The sequence below is a fragment of the Tribolium madens genome, unplaced genomic scaffold, assembly GCF_015345945.1.
Source record: "Tribolium madens isolate multiple individuals breed KSU strain unplaced genomic scaffold, Tmad_KSU_1.1 Scaffold_7;HRSCAF=85;Tcas5.2_LG10, whole genome shotgun sequence".
NCBI lineage: Eukaryota > Metazoa > Arthropoda > Insecta > Coleoptera > Tenebrionidae > Tribolium > Tribolium madens.
The window spans coordinates 6,473,579-6,488,044 of NW_025401050.1; the positions used below are offsets into that span (position 1 = coordinate 6,473,579).

Genomic DNA, 14,466 nt, shown 5'->3' on the forward strand with positions numbered 1-14,466 from the left:
CGTAAAATTCTTCTTAGATTTAATTATTAAATTTTCTTAGAAAAATATTTTTATAGAGTTGAAATAGACTTTATGTTCAAGGAATCTGTCACTCAGAAGAAATTTAATAAAAAAATCATAAAATCAAAATAAAAAAACATCACTGTTAATAATATTAAGTACACATGAAAAAGTAAAATTAAGAGATTTTTTAAGAAATTAATTTTTATAGAGTTGAAATAGACTTTATGTTTGGGGATCTGTCACTCATGGGGAGTTCAGTTTTTTGTGAAAACCACGGTCACCTCGATATCAAAGAAATAAAAAAATAACGGTTGGTAGACCTGACTGACCTTTCACATACTCGCACACTAGATACAGCATTGTTTTAGTATCTTGTTCCGCTATCAACGACATAATATTGGGATGGTTGACCCTTCTCAAGATTTTGACTTCATTTTCAATCATATCTTCCTACAAAAATAAATTTTTAGCACAAATAATTTGAAAAAAAATCAAACTTACTTTCCCTTTACATTTGGATTTATCAATAATTTTTAAGGCAAACTCCTCCTCGCTCGTTGTACTTTTACACAGTCTCACAACCGCAAAATTCCCATCACCGATCATCCTACCAACCGTATACTTCTGCCTTAACGAAAGCGGCAAAATAATATTATTGTCTTCACCTAATCTACGAAGCAAACTTTCCGAAGACTCGTACGTTCGGTTCAGTTCTTTTTTAGGCATTTTTGGTTTAGGACCAGCACTAAAAAGCAAAATTACCTACACAAAAAAACGAAAAAAAATAACGTACCCGTTTTTAAGGCCGGGGGTTTTCTTATAATGTTGTATTGCTTTACTTTCCTCGAATTCCAATTCGAAATCGTCCTGAGAAAACCGTTCGTTGCCGTAGACGAAAAAAACGTCCTCAGATGAGAAAAACTGAGACAAAATCGTGACAGCTTGACCCGAAAGTGTGAAAACTTTCCGAACAGCGCCTGAGTCGAGTTGCGCCGCTTCGGTTAAAGCACTCAAGACTTGTTCCATACTCGAGGCGTTGCGTTTGTTGATCAATAATCGAATAATCTGGGGACAAAAAAATTAAAAACAAACACAAAATGAGTTTTTTGGGGTACCTTTCGTGGTTTAATTCCGTTCCTAATTAACGTGACTATGCGAGGCCGAACACAATCTGGGGGTATTATTTTTGGGGTGTGTATCATTGTATTATTAAATTTATTGGACTGTCTTTTTTTGAGAGTGTCGGTTTTCGTGTATTCAATTCGCTTGAAAATCTCGCCTTTGCCGCTACAGACGTACTCTTTCCCGTCTTCTAAATCGTCCAAGCTACAAACCTGGAGCAAAAAGTTAGTTTTTTGTCGTCGATTTTATGAAAAAGGTACTTTTTTGCCTTGCATTGAGTAGATATTTCGCACACCGCTCGGGAGAGTGACACTCTTGGTGAGGATGTTCGTGAGTTCGGTTGTTAAACTGTCAAAGGATCTGTACCGTTCGGGGGCTACTGGAATGACAACTCCGTTAAAAAACTTATTCCCGTTGTGATAAAACCGGATTCTTTTCGCTTTCTGCGTCCGCGACGTCGAAGAGGGTCTACTTTTACTTAAATTTAGCTCCTCAATGCCATTATCGATGATTTCAAAGTCGGATTGGATGCTGTTGCAACTGGTCGATGAGACACTCCGTGAGCCACTGATGTTGTTCTTCGACATTTTGTCCGGTTGAGATTTTCACACTTGGCTTGAAATCATCGTAGCATTGTTGGTGTTTAATCAATGGGGTTGTTTTTTAACCAAAACTTGGAAACTGGTACCGCCTATTTGCCAGCTGTCACTGAAACTACACCAAACATTAATTCTCACTGATTCCTGAATGAGTCTCTGGCTGTTTTTACGGCACACTTCACACACAACACAATCAAACTATAATCTCATTATGAAAAAATTAGATTTTACGCTAAACTAACTGTTTTTACGGTTAAAAAGGTAATAACCTCTTTTCGGCAAGTGGGAGGGATGAAATTTGTGACACATGGCCACCAACCCAACATTTTATTCTCCCGCCCTGATAACGAGTAATATAACGTCGCGTGCCTTATCACCACTTTAGGAACAATCACGATCACACTTTATTTAATAATTGTGTAAAAATAGCTCAAATGAGTCAATAATTAATTGTAAAATTGAGTAATTTGAGTCAGCGTGGTTGGCATTACTTACTGTCATTCGTGACCAGTTTTTAAAAATGGTTCGCAAATTGAAATTTCATGAGCAAAAACTATTGAAAAAAGTCGATTTTATATCATGGGAGGTGGACAATAATTTACACGAAGTGAAAATTCTCAAGAAGTATCACATTCAGAAACGAGAGGATTATACAAAGTGAGGTTATGACTTTTTTGACATGTGTTATTTTATTTTTGCAGTTACAATAAATTGGCACGTAATATTCGAGAACTAGCCCGTAAAATTAAAGAAGTGGACCCTAAAGACTCCTTTCGGACCGAGAAAAGTGCCCAATTATTAGAAAAATTGTATGTGGGTGGGATTTTGTCGAAAGTGAGGTTATTTTTTTGTTGTAGGTATCTAATGGGTTTAATTCCGACGCGGTGGGATTTAAGTCTAGCTGAGAAAGTAACAGCGTCGTGTTTTTGTCGACGGCGATTGGCTGTTGTAATGGTTAGAAGTGAGTGTCAATTTTTGTTAAAATTTTGTCTCAGTTTGGAATTTTTAGATAAAATGGCTGAAAGTATCAAGGGCGCTACTAAATTAATTGAACAGGGGCATGTCAGAGTCGGGCCTGAGTTGGTTAAAGACCCCGCATTGTTAGTAACAAGGACTTTGGAAGATTTTGTAACGTGGGTCGATAACTCGAAGATTAAACAACATGTGCTTGAATACAATGGAATGGTGAGGATTAAAATAATGCAGGAAACCGGTTTTTACCCCCTTTTTTGCAGAGAGATGATTTCGTGTTGTGATGTGATCTTAGTCTGATTTATGAAAGCTACTTGTTTTGTATTGTAAACAAGGCAAAACCAATATTTAGGCTTATTCAATAATGTTTTTAACAATTTATAAACGTCGTAGAATTTCTTGCTTGTCTTTTAAGTAAACGTGTAGATAGCAGCACCAACTATAACTCCAATAATTGTCTTTTAAATTTGATTACTCAGTTGGTCATGATAAACTACTCCAAATCCTTGCAAATGTTTATTTCTCCAAAATGTAAGGAAGTATAAATTAATCTAGTCATATTGTTTATCAAAAATAAATAAAAACCAATAATCGTAATAAACAGCAAAATTTAACGATATTTTAAAAATGCATTCACAGACAATTTATCAATAAGTGTTAACCACGAGATTTTATTTAGAAAAACTAACCTAACAAAACCGGGTTCAGTAGTTATGCGTTAAACTTAACCATTATTATGTAATACAAACAGACTTCCAAACTCTCAAAGGCACCCAGATTTATTATTGAAAGAGTCATGGAATTCCTGTTACACTTAACGAAAAGCGAGATTTTTGGTAACTTAATTTCAAAAGAAAAAATGTATAAAAACCTATCCTACACACATAAAACGATCCAAATCAGTTCATAAATAATCGCTACAAAAAGTTATTTTGTTAGATACAACTAAAACCTAAAATTACAACTAAAAACTTCGATATTTCGTTCGTTTCGAGAAAAATCAATTGTAAAAAAATATCTGATTGAACACTTTTATAGGAGGGAAAACAGTCGAGAATTTTAACAGAAGCGCCCTCTACAGAACGCCTCCAAAACTTTAGGAACATCAACGCTGAAACCCGATATGGACAGAATATTTTTGCTATTTTCCGAAAAAACTCCGCTAGAACCATCTAGGTAGATTTTCACCAAACTAAAAAACAGTCGGTTATTTGGATATAACAGAAAACTAGTGGTACCAACCGAGTTTCTGGCGATTGCATTTTTTTCGAATATTTATTCAAAGCTTCGGTTACTTTTTCCATTTTGTCCTTAACTTCCTGTGGGACATTTTCCTGCCAACTGGAGCTCATGAAATTGATGAAAATGTCGATTTGTTTCTTTTTATTGCGCGCCCAATCGAGGGGGGCGTTGGGTGAAATGTAGGCCGATTTGTGTTCGAGCAACTTATCAACTGCAGAATGAGCTACAATTTTCGAATTATAAGTGACCAAAAATTAAAAAATTAATTACATTTGCTGATGTCGACGAAATTAATTTGACTGTCTTTAAAGACAGCAACGGTGACGTTTCGCTCAATTTTTGACAAAAATCGGATAATCGCAACGGCTGCTTCCAGACACGTTATTCTTTTGTTATGGAAGCACGCCTCTTGAGCTTTTTCGGTCACGTCAATTGTCACCATGAATTTTTTCCCAGTTGGTTGCACGTTGTTGTATGACAGTTTAAGACATTTATTAATACTCTGAAGGACAGGTTTGCATTTCGGTTCTGACGGTGTTGTCAATCTTTTCAAAGTCTCCTCACGGATTTCCTTCTTTTGTAAATATTCGAGAAGTTTGGAGTCCATCGGCCTAAACAATGATTTATCATAACCAACTAAAGTTACGAATTTACTTACTTTCCCCCTTTTTCGAAAAACTTCAAATAAATGAACACTTCAATAGGATGCAAATTGCATTTTTTGATTTTTTCTGCGTCAGACAAAGCTTCACAAATTTTCGATTGAAACTGACTTCCGGCTTTGAAAAAACCAAATTTGTAAAATCGGTAGAGGCACTGTAGGATTTCGCGGGTGGTCATTTCGGGAATTGCTGCCAACCAAACCTGCCCAAACAAAATAACTAAAAACCACAAAAACTTTGAATATTACTTCTTCGTTTTTGTTGAATTTCGAATTGACGCGGTCAACAGTGACGTGAAGTTCTGTCATCAAAGTCGTAGCTCTAGCCACATCGTCGGTTGTTCGTAATTCGTATGATTTTTTCAAATATTCGATTATGGGCTTAGAGGCGTCATCAGAAGCTTCCGGGAGTTGTTTTATACCAAAAAGGACGTACTTCAGGATCGGTTCACACGCTAGAATTTGTATGTGATGTTATTACAGGAAACTGTACCGTTTTACCTGTGATGATAATAGATGGCGGCGTAAAATTTGACAGGTGGTTCCCCAACTTCCAAAAATTTTACTTACCCACATTATTGCATTTAAAATGGCTCAATTTGATGAGATCCTTATGCGTCCAGCCGTGATAACTCTCTTGCTTTGCCACAGTTTCGGCAAACTCTTTTGGTTCCTTGTTTTGGTAGAACTTGATGATCATTTTTCGCAAAGTCGTGGATATTTTCTTTTTTTCGCTCCGCTGGGTCGTGTAAAATTTAAGAAAATCGAAGAAATCTTGGTCGGTTTTAATTAACTTAAAAATGAGTTTCTTGATTTCGGTTTTTAATTCAGTTGGTATGTTTTTATCAAGTAAAGCTTCAGCCAAAAAATAGAAAAAATTCGAGCGTCTCACTAATAAGGCATCTTCACTGACGGTTGTGATAGTCTTGACGAAGTCTTCGGGGGCTGTCTTGGCCCAAGGGAAAAGGAGGTGGCCCGTAAAACGGCTGAAATGTTTGTCGGGGTTCCCCGCTAAAAAAGCCCCATGGTAGCTGCTGGTGTAGAGATAGCGCTTGAGGGTTTCCTCGCTTGAAAGTCCCATCTTACTGGAAAATGGGGGTTTTCACTAACTTAACCTCAATTATTCCCTGTCACAATGGGTTAAATAATAAATATTTAATAAAAGCTGTGACACACATTAAAAATAATAACTTCTGACGGAAGCAAGATCATTATTTTCGTCTCATTAAAATAAACGTTTTCCACATGAATCACCATCCAAAAAAAATTACAAAATAAATGGCTAAACTCAAACACGAGGTAAAAAATAAAAAAATTGAGTCTGCCTACACTAAAAGCAATGATTTTGCAATTTTGCGGTCTAGAAACTCAAAATATTTATCATTTTTGTCTTATTTAGTCGTTTTTGTTACAAATGTTCGTTTATTTATTTACTTTACCTCTTTATTGAAGGTGCACTATTTTACATTCCCAAGTTCAACTGAAAACATCTGAGTGTCAAAAAAGCACGAATTCAAGAATTGCAGAAGTCTTGATAGCGATAAAAATAAAACTTTATTTTAAAATGCTTTTTCAACAAATCATTTTATATGACAAGTAAAAATATGATTGTTGTAATATTTCATTCTTTGTAATATGTCATTTAGATTTTGTAAATGCATTTTATGACATTATTGTTATCTGTTGTAAAAGGAAATCCTACAAGCACGAAAACTAAACTACCAACCTAACAAACAAAAAGTAACATTTTGACAGTTGTGACAGTTACGGTTTTGAATTTGTTTGTGAAAAATAGATGGATTACTTTTACGGAGCCCCCCGACGCCCCCCTGCCCCACCAACGATAAACAGAGTAAGCCAACAAGTGAATAATTCTCATAAAAACATTTTTTTTTTTAGATCGATCGAGTACCAATCGTGCCTGAAGTTTCAATAATAGAGAACTCGTTTTTGTCCTTAAACCCCCCTGTAAGGCACCAAAATACTGACAAGTCTCAACTGAGAGAATCATTCTCTTGCAATAACTCGAAAAAACATGTCCGTTTTCAAAGCCCGTTTTTCCCTACTTGTGATAAAGAAAATCAGCTTCCGCAACCACAAACCCTGAAAGCGGTGCCTGATTTAAATGGAAAGACCTTCAAGCAGATTTACATGGCAAACGTGCCTGATAGACACTTGGATTTGAGTCTATTCGAACCTTCAGTGTGCGAAAAACAGCCCCAAGAGCCCCAACTGCCACAGCCTGAAGCAAGTTTCACAAATTATGCCGAGTTTAGGCAAAGACAGTCACAAATGTGCAATAAAAATAATGAAATTGCAAGATTAAAAAGTATAGAAAATGTTGACTTAAGACACTTTGAATGCCCAAAACCGGCCCCTAGACAGGTGGAAATTTGTACGCAGACTGAGCCCCGTTGCACCGAAATAACCCCCACAAGCGACGAACCCACAATCCGGGACTTGTACAAGATCATCCAGCAACAAAACGAACAAATTATGTTACTCCAACGCCAAGTAAACAACCTGAAAACAAGTATAAGACAGCCCGAAATCGACTCGGGGCCCCATGAGGATCTAAATAACAGCCCCAAAAAAAGTATTTTTTCTTTTGACGTCAAAGCAACAAGTTTTGAGTTTTCATTCCGCCCTCAACACAACAAATTCCGAAAACAAAACGATTTCCTTGAGCCAAGAATTCAGGAAATTGTCGAAAATAGTGCCGAAAATGCGAATTCATTGCGTCTTGAGGAGTCTCTAAATGTGGGAAACAGCTACGTTAGTGACGTCCCAAGTATTCAAATTAAAATGGACGACTATCGCAGTTCGGAGTGAGTTTATATCAAAATCTGAATTAATTTATTCCAAGTTTTTTTTCAGTGATGAAGAAGAGTCTCAGGGTAATAATGTTGGGCTTACGTTTTATAAAGACTTAATGGTGAGTTTTGACTCATTGAGGGTTATTTCGTATTGTTAGTATTCCAGGATCAGGTCCATAATGTTCTGAAAAAAGTCCAAAAACAGTCAGAGTGTCAAAATCGGAGACATGATTTGGCTGGCCAAACCATGAAGGCTGTAAAACAAGCAACGTTACAACATTTGAAAGACATTGGGGTGAATTTATCACCAATACAAGAGTCCAGTGAGGTCACAAGGTAGAATTTTTTTTATTTTTTTCAATTATTATTTTCATTTAATTTTATAGAGAGAGCGACTTGGACGAGAATTGTGACCAAACTGATGTCAGTTGTGCCGTCCAACAACTCCTAATGAAATATTTACCTGAGGATAAGTTGGCAAAAGCAATAAATAAGCCACTTCCCACCAAAGAAAAACACTTTAAGCCGCCCCTGAACACTGATTTTTCATTTGCAACACTTCAATATATGAAAAAGTATAACTTGATTGATGGAAACACTAAAAAGGGACAAAAAGTCGGGAAAAATTTGTCGGAGACAACTAATCCTAAGATTTTGGATGTGACAGCACTGAAACTGCAACCTAAACTTTTGTAATTATTTTTTATTAAAACGTAACGTTTATGTACAAATAAATACTAATTAGATTAAAATTGTGTCTAAATGTTGAACGATTCGCCACACCCACAGGTGCCTTTAATATTTGGATTATTAAAAACGAATTCTGAGCTCAATTTGCTTTGTACGTAATCCATTTCAGTACCTGGAAGTTTTTCGGATTATTTGTGTTGTTTAAATGGAAAATTACCTAATAATGTGAGTTGTGCTTTCTTATCTATGAAGATTCTGACACCATCTTGGACCACTTCTTCATCCATCTTATCTAATTATTGTTTTTTAACTCAAAGTGAATCATGTGGTTAAATCATGCTTACCCTTTTTATCAACATAGTCCAAAGTATATGACAATCCGTTACAACCCCTCTGTTTAACCCCAATTTTTAACCCTACCTAAAAACGACACGGTGATAGAAAACGACTACTAATCAATGATTAATTATTATTACGAAATTATCCTGTCCTTTTAACAATTCTTTGACTCGATTCACAGCCGCTGGTGTCTAAAAATGAAAAATTTCCAAAATAATTGACATAACCTCACTTTTGCATTACCAGAACTAGAGCCGCTCTTGTTGGGGCTAGCCTTTTTCGCACTGCCCTCACAGTAGCCGTTGCAACCACTCTACTTGCCATCACTTTCAGATTTATCAAATTTGTTATTAATTTACAAAATTGCGAATTTTGGTAAATGTCATTGCACTGCCAATGTAACGGTTAAAAATCACTAGAAAAGGTCAGGTCCGTACTAAACAAATTTGAACTTCCAGAAACCTTTATTATCAAATAAAATCACAATTAAATGCACATTTTTATCCAAAATTTATAAATGATCATAGTTGGGACTTAATCCAGTGTTGCTGTAGCTAAAATAAATAACACTAAATATAAATAATCGACATTTTTCACATACAGGGTGTAACGAAAAGATAGGGACAGAGTGACCTGAGATTCGCCAAATCAAAATAAAGCGATTTAATCCAACTTATCTCTATTTCTTTACGCCACTGGGATTACGTGTAACATAACATGGCTTAAAATAATAATGAAACTAAAAATAATAAAACCAAAACATGTGGTTTTGATACCAAACTGCCTGTACTAAAAAAATATTTAAAAAAACAAAATAATTTTTAAACTTTAACGCCCTCTAACTTGATGTACAGATAGGTTGGGTTAAATCGTTTTATTTTAACCTACGGAATCACAAGTTACTCTTTGTTCCCATCTTTTTGTTAACTACATGAACCTATAAGATAAAACACATTTCGTTGCAAATAAAAATCGGAGTATTTGTGTTTTATTGCTGAATGATCTATTTAAAATAATCCTAAAAAAAAACGATCTTCAGAAGTGGACAACTACAACACAAACAACTCGTTGGAACAATTATCCTAAATATAAAGATAATGTCTTTTTATTTATCAACATTGATTAATAACAACTAACAGACACACACTGGTTATGAAATATTTTAAGACAATCACATGGCACGATAAGGCCCTTGCATTTTTAAATATTGGATAACAAGCGACGGCCCCCCTGCCACAATTTCGGCAGGAATTTGTGACAACGGACAATTCTCTATACTCATTATTTGTAAATTTGAACATAACGCCAACTCAAACGGTAAATTATGCAACGACGGGTTGTCATTAACATACAACGATTCTAAATTCTCCAAAGTGCCGATCTCCTCCGGCAAATAGGCCAAATTATTCTCCCCCACACTCAAAAACACCAAATTCGACAAGTGGCCTATAGCCCTCGGCAACGACGTCAACTGATTACTCTGCACTATCAACCTCTGCAAGTCCCTCAAATACCCAATCTCGTTCGGTAACTGCTCCAAACGGTTCTCCTCCAAGTCCAAAACCCTCAACTTCCTCAAATTCCCAATACTAGGCGGGATCCGCCTCAGCAAATTATTCGACAAGACCAAAACCTCCAACGCTTGGAGGGCCTGGATGTCGTCGGGTAACTTCCCCAATTGATTCGTCCCCAAATTCAACTCCACCATATTCGTCCACGTCCCGATATCAAGTGGCAACGACGTCAACTGATTCTCCTTCATATTCAACTTAGTCAAATGTTTAGCCCGTGAAAAAATCCCATACGGAATTTTATCAATTTGGTTGTGTTCGAGATTAATCGAATCGACGTTGGTGAACTGCGAGGGCCCCCCTGAGGGGTACGCCGAGAAGTTATTCCTCGAGAGTGTAATACTCGTCAATTCGCTTAAACTCGACAACAAGCCTTCGGGTAACTGCGAGATCGCATTACCTTCGACGTTAAACTCATCCATGTGTCTACAGTTACTCAAACTGGAGGGGATAAATGACAATCGGTTGTAACGTAACCCTAACCGCGTCAATTGCTGGAGTTCCCCTATCGTATCAGGGATGTCCAGAAGCTCATTATGTTGCAAATCAAGGGTCGATAAGTTGACACACTGCCCGATTTCCTCCGGGAGGTGTTCGAGGTGATTGTGCGAAACGTCAAATGTCACCAAATTGACTAATTTTCCGATCCCAGCCGGTAATTCTTTTATTTTATTCTCCCTCAAACTGAGCATTGTTAACGACGTTAAAAATCTTATTTCATCATCAACATAACGTATTCTATTAAACCGCAAAAACAACGTTGTTAGAGACGTTAATTTGTAGACGACATCGGGGATGTCATTGAGTTTGTTGTGCCTCAAATCGAGGACTTTTAACGATTTTAGGTTCACTAAAGAGTCCGGGAGGCTCGTTAATGAGTTTTCGCTCAAGGCTAACGTTTGCAAGTTGGTCAAACAGCCGATTTCTAGCGGCAAATAGACCAATTTGTTTCCGTACAAGTACAATTCTGATAGGTGTACCAAATCCCTGACAGTGGGGGGCAAATGCGTGATGTTGGACTTACTCAAGTCTAACCGTTTCAGCCCCTCGTCCCTGCACCTGAGAAACTCCTTGGAGACGTCGAGATCGGCTTGGATCGGTTTGTTTTTCTTCGCGGTCGGTTTGGGCTTGTTGGACTCGGGGTGCTTGACGGTGACCACTTTGGGGCGCGTGATGTCGCCCCCGAGGGACCCCGACGAGTACTTCTTCTGCTTGACGCTCTCCAAGACACCTGAGGATTCGGCTTCGGGCATTTCGGATTCCGGCAGACACGTGTTCCCCGTTGCAGGTTGAGTCATTTTGTGCGACAGTTAGTTGCTTCGGCAGTGATCATTGTGAGAAACTGGGGGTTGGGGTGTTATCACTGATTTGACAAATCCGGCTGGCTTACCGTTTTGGAAGATTTCTGTTAGAGAGGTTTGCAACATCGTTGTAGTTTGTAGGAGGAGTGAGTCTGCAAGGGGGCTGCTCATGTGACAGCTGCCGGTGCCGCCGCCCTCTTGATTATAAACACAACATCGAGCGAAGCGATATGGAATGCAACGCAGAACATACACGAGAGAACAGTTGGGGGTGAACGGTTTTCACAGTTTCGGGGTGATTTTTCCAAGGAACTGCTCGGAAAATTCAATTTTTCGCAATGAATAACAAAGATAAATAAAAGGGAATCTGTCCTTGTTGCGGTGGTCGGAAGAGGTGGCGCCATCAAACGGGCGTTATGGCGGGCGATTTAAATAATGTTACTTTTGTTTGAAAAAAATATAATTTTTATCTGCTACAACAGTTTGCAATAGCAAAATACTAAAAACTGTCATTGGAAGAATGTAAAAATTAGTAAAAAATAATAATAAAATGGTCTTTATTATTGGCAAATTGGTGTTTCCTAACTTTAGTAACATAAAAATTACCAACGTTAACTGATATCTGGGAAACACAAAATGTCAATTAAAAAATAAATTATTTCGGGTAAATCCTCAGTTAAGGAAACATCGCAGAACGCAACATAGGTTTGAACACATTAATTAAATACTTTTTTAATTTTACCTCTTTTAATAAATAATATCTGATTTTTGTACCAACCTCTTAATTCTAAACTTACTATTGTATGAAAACAACTTTACAAACTTAAATTTAATTTTTGAAATTCAGCTTGTTTCACTATTGTTTTCACAAATTTAAATAAAAGGTCTCAAAATGTCGTTGTTTTTTGCAAAACATCCAGGTCTACTACACTGGAAAGAGCGCATTTCCGGTGGTTGTGGATGTACTGTGTGCGTGAAAAAACAAATTAATAACGATTTTTTTTTATTACATTTGTACAATCTTTTCATTGCATACATCAGTTGTTAAAAATATAAAATAATATTAGTATTTCATAGTTGCTAATTCTTAAAATGAAGAAAGAGATGGATGGAATTAGAGTAAAACATAAAAAAAGATCAAAAATTTTGCAAAAACAAGTATTTTTACGCGGGTTGCATGCAATGTTTTTTTCTACAATTAAATAAATAAAAAATTCCTAAAAACGTAAACAACAGAAAATAAGAAATTATCAAAAAAAAACTTTCAACAAAAATAAAAAACAGTTAATTACAGCTATTTCAAAACCATTATGTAATTAATTTTTTTTTATATTTTGTTTAATTTTGCAGGTGTATAATTGGCTGCCTAACATTAATTGCATCGCTGTTTAAATTGTTTTTTTTAGGTATTACTGTTTTCAATTTGCATTAAAATTTTAAATATTGGTTCTTTTACTCTACATTATCTTTACAATTGTTATTGCTTTGTTTTACTATGTTTTTTCTGAGTTTCTGAATTCTTGTTTTTTTCAAGAATATAACTTTAACTAAAACGACCAAAACTACAATAAATAAACCCCACAAAAAAGCTAAGTTAAGTCAAAAGGGCCAATAATTACTAATTTTCTAAGAATAAGCAAAAAATAAGCCATAACTAAACCCAGAAACAAAATTGTGACTCAAACGTTCTTAGGGTAACTCTATTACAAGAAATTTGTGACCGAACAAACCCTGTCAATTGTCACTTGTCATCCGGTTGTCATGCCATTCAACATGTAAACAACAAGTTTAATTGAATTTTTCACCGAAATTCTCGAATAAAATGTACATTTTTTGGTGGTTCTTCTCGTACTACTTGCGCCCCGTTATTAAATGGTTCCTCCGCAAGACTACCGGTTTGTGCGAGCTTCAAAGAATCTGCTATGGGAAAATTCAAGGGGCCCCTCGGACCAACGCCGTGGACTACTCCCTCAGTATGTCAAAGTCACCCCAAATATCCCAACTAATCGCCCACTTAAACGATGTAAGTGATAATCAGCGATTCGTCGGTTCTAACCTCAAAGAACTCACAAATGGGGCTGTGAACACAGTTATGCTAATCAAGAAAATCAACCCGAAAATCCACTTCCAATTTGTGATAAATTTCAGTCAGTGTGTGGAGCAGATTTGGGGCTATCGCCAATTGCTATCAGAAGTGGAGGAGCTAAGAAAGACAACTTATGACGCCGACAACTTTGAACATGAAAGGAAATTGCGAGATTTGTGGGACAAGTTGATGCCCCACGAGCCTCTAGAAGCCCGAGTAACGAAACAGTGGCAATATATTGGGTTTCAGGGCGACGACCCCAAGACGGATTTTCGGGGAATGGGGCTCCTGGGGCTGGAAAATCTCCTAGCTTTTGCGACTGAGTATCAGGACGCAGCCACCTACGTACTCTCTCATTCACATCACCCCCATTACGGTTACGCCTTTGCCATTGTTGGGATTAATTTGACAAGTCTGGCGTGGACCCTCCTCAAACAGGGCGATGCCAAGACTTATTTTTTCAATATGGTGAAAAGTGCCCCAACTTTGAAACTCTTTCACCAGTTTTATAGTTATTTGTTTTACGAATTTGATAAATATTGGATTGAGTGTAAGCCCAAGGATATTATGGAGTTTTCCACTATCAAAGACAGTTTTGAAATAAATGTAAGGAATGCGTTGCAGGATCCGAATGCAGTGTTTCGGATTAATTTCAGTGTTGACACTATTTAGCTCACTTGTGATATTATGTGGCTTTTGTAAATACGATTTTTATGCGTGGTACACTTTGTATGTTTTAAGTACACAAAGAAATAAAAAATTAACTAAACTGGATTGTTTGTAATTCATAAATAACAGAAAAAAAAAACAAAATTTCACCACAAGTCAATTGGTTTTGGTAACCCACATTTTTTATTACCATGTACATCAACATGACAAAAATTTAAAATATTATTAGTACTTATTAAGTAAAAAAAATTCTTAAATTTATCTTTTTAAATATTTATTTTTGGGTCATGAAAAGTTTGACACTTTCTGAAAGTTCACTGTAAAGCAGGCTTTAACGTCAAATTTGACTTTTCAAAACCTCCAAAACGTTCAAAATGGCCGTCACTGACAACTAC

The 14,466-nt window shown here is 36.5% G+C and overlaps 7 protein-coding genes across 8 annotated transcripts in view; 3 read left to right on the top strand and 4 right to left on the bottom strand.

The window, feature by feature from the left end:
- LOC123009676 (serine/threonine-protein kinase GL21140) overlaps window positions 1-1,987 on the bottom strand; it is a 4,436-nt gene extending 2,449 nt beyond the window's left edge. The window contains exons 1-5 of the mRNA XM_044406148.1: window positions 1,386-1,987; window positions 1,119-1,337; window positions 797-1,068; window positions 505-748; window positions 333-453 (exon numbers count right to left, since the gene is read on the bottom strand). Coding sequence (XP_044262083.1) covers window positions 333-453; window positions 505-748; window positions 797-1,068; window positions 1,119-1,337; window positions 1,386-1,712 — 1,183 coding nt within the window. The 5' untranslated portion in view covers window positions 1,713-1,987. The remainder of the gene's footprint in view (window positions 1-332; window positions 454-504; window positions 749-796; window positions 1,069-1,118; window positions 1,338-1,385) is intronic.
- A 112-nt stretch (window positions 1,988-2,099) lies between these two features.
- On the top strand, window positions 2,100-3,204 carry LOC123009684 (U3 small nucleolar ribonucleoprotein protein IMP3). Its single transcript, XM_044406160.1, has 5 exons — window positions 2,100-2,381; window positions 2,426-2,533; window positions 2,582-2,685; window positions 2,734-2,909; window positions 2,960-3,204. Exons 1-5 carry the CDS (start codon window positions 2,245-2,247, stop codon window positions 2,978-2,980), a joined length of 546 nt encoding a protein of 181 aa, XP_044262095.1. The 5' UTR covers window positions 2,100-2,244; the 3' UTR covers window positions 2,981-3,204.
- Window positions 3,200-6,152, bottom strand: LOC123009678 (60 kDa SS-A/Ro ribonucleoprotein-like). 2 transcript variants are annotated; one of them, XM_044406150.1, is made up of 7 exons: window positions 6,039-6,152; window positions 5,170-5,684; window positions 4,849-5,054; window positions 4,597-4,802; window positions 4,209-4,549; window positions 3,939-4,161; window positions 3,200-3,888 (listed from the first exon to the last, which is right to left on the bottom strand). In XM_044406150.1, the coding sequence occupies exons 2-7, from the start codon at window positions 5,678-5,680 to the stop codon at window positions 3,756-3,758; spliced, it is 1,620 nt and encodes a 539-aa protein (XP_044262085.1). In that variant the 5' UTR covers window positions 5,681-5,684; window positions 6,039-6,152; the 3' UTR covers window positions 3,200-3,755. The 2 variants fall into 2 exon arrangements, with proteins under 2 accessions (XP_044262085.1, XP_044262086.1); XM_044406151.1 differs by having other exon boundaries at window positions 5,170-5,680; window positions 6,039-6,094.
- Window positions 6,153-6,355: 203 nt separating this feature from the next.
- Window positions 6,356-8,161, top strand: LOC123009681. The gene is made up of 5 exons (XM_044406156.1): window positions 6,356-6,451; window positions 6,499-7,427; window positions 7,477-7,534; window positions 7,582-7,751; window positions 7,802-8,161. The coding sequence occupies exons 1-5, from the start codon at window positions 6,395-6,397 to the stop codon at window positions 8,109-8,111; spliced, it is 1,524 nt and encodes a 507-aa protein (XP_044262091.1). The 5' UTR covers window positions 6,356-6,394; the 3' UTR covers window positions 8,112-8,161.
- Window positions 8,099-8,862, bottom strand: LOC123009685 (iron-sulfur cluster assembly 1 homolog, mitochondrial). The gene is made up of 5 exons (XM_044406161.1): window positions 8,688-8,862; window positions 8,582-8,635; window positions 8,450-8,525; window positions 8,323-8,397; window positions 8,099-8,277 (listed from the first exon to the last, which is right to left on the bottom strand). The coding sequence occupies exons 1-5, from the start codon at window positions 8,766-8,768 to the stop codon at window positions 8,174-8,176; spliced, it is 390 nt and encodes a 129-aa protein (XP_044262096.1). The 5' UTR covers window positions 8,769-8,862; the 3' UTR covers window positions 8,099-8,173.
- Window positions 8,863-8,889: 27 nt separating this feature from the next.
- On the bottom strand, window positions 8,890-11,713 carry LOC123009677 (leucine-rich repeat protein soc-2 homolog). The gene is made up of 2 exons (XM_044406149.1): window positions 11,406-11,713; window positions 8,890-11,357 (listed from the first exon to the last, which is right to left on the bottom strand). The coding sequence occupies exon 2, from the start codon at window positions 11,311-11,313 to the stop codon at window positions 9,616-9,618; it is 1,698 nt and encodes a 565-aa protein (XP_044262084.1). The 5' UTR covers window positions 11,314-11,357; window positions 11,406-11,713; the 3' UTR covers window positions 8,890-9,615.
- Window positions 11,714-13,061: 1,348 nt separating this feature from the next.
- LOC123009683 (ELMO domain-containing protein 2) lies at window positions 13,062-14,165 on the top strand. Its single transcript, XM_044406158.1, has one exon. The coding sequence runs from the start codon at window positions 13,139-13,141 to the stop codon at window positions 14,072-14,074; it is 936 nt and encodes a 311-aa protein (XP_044262093.1). The 5' UTR covers window positions 13,062-13,138; the 3' UTR covers window positions 14,075-14,165.
- Window positions 14,166-14,466: the final 301 nt, after the last annotated feature.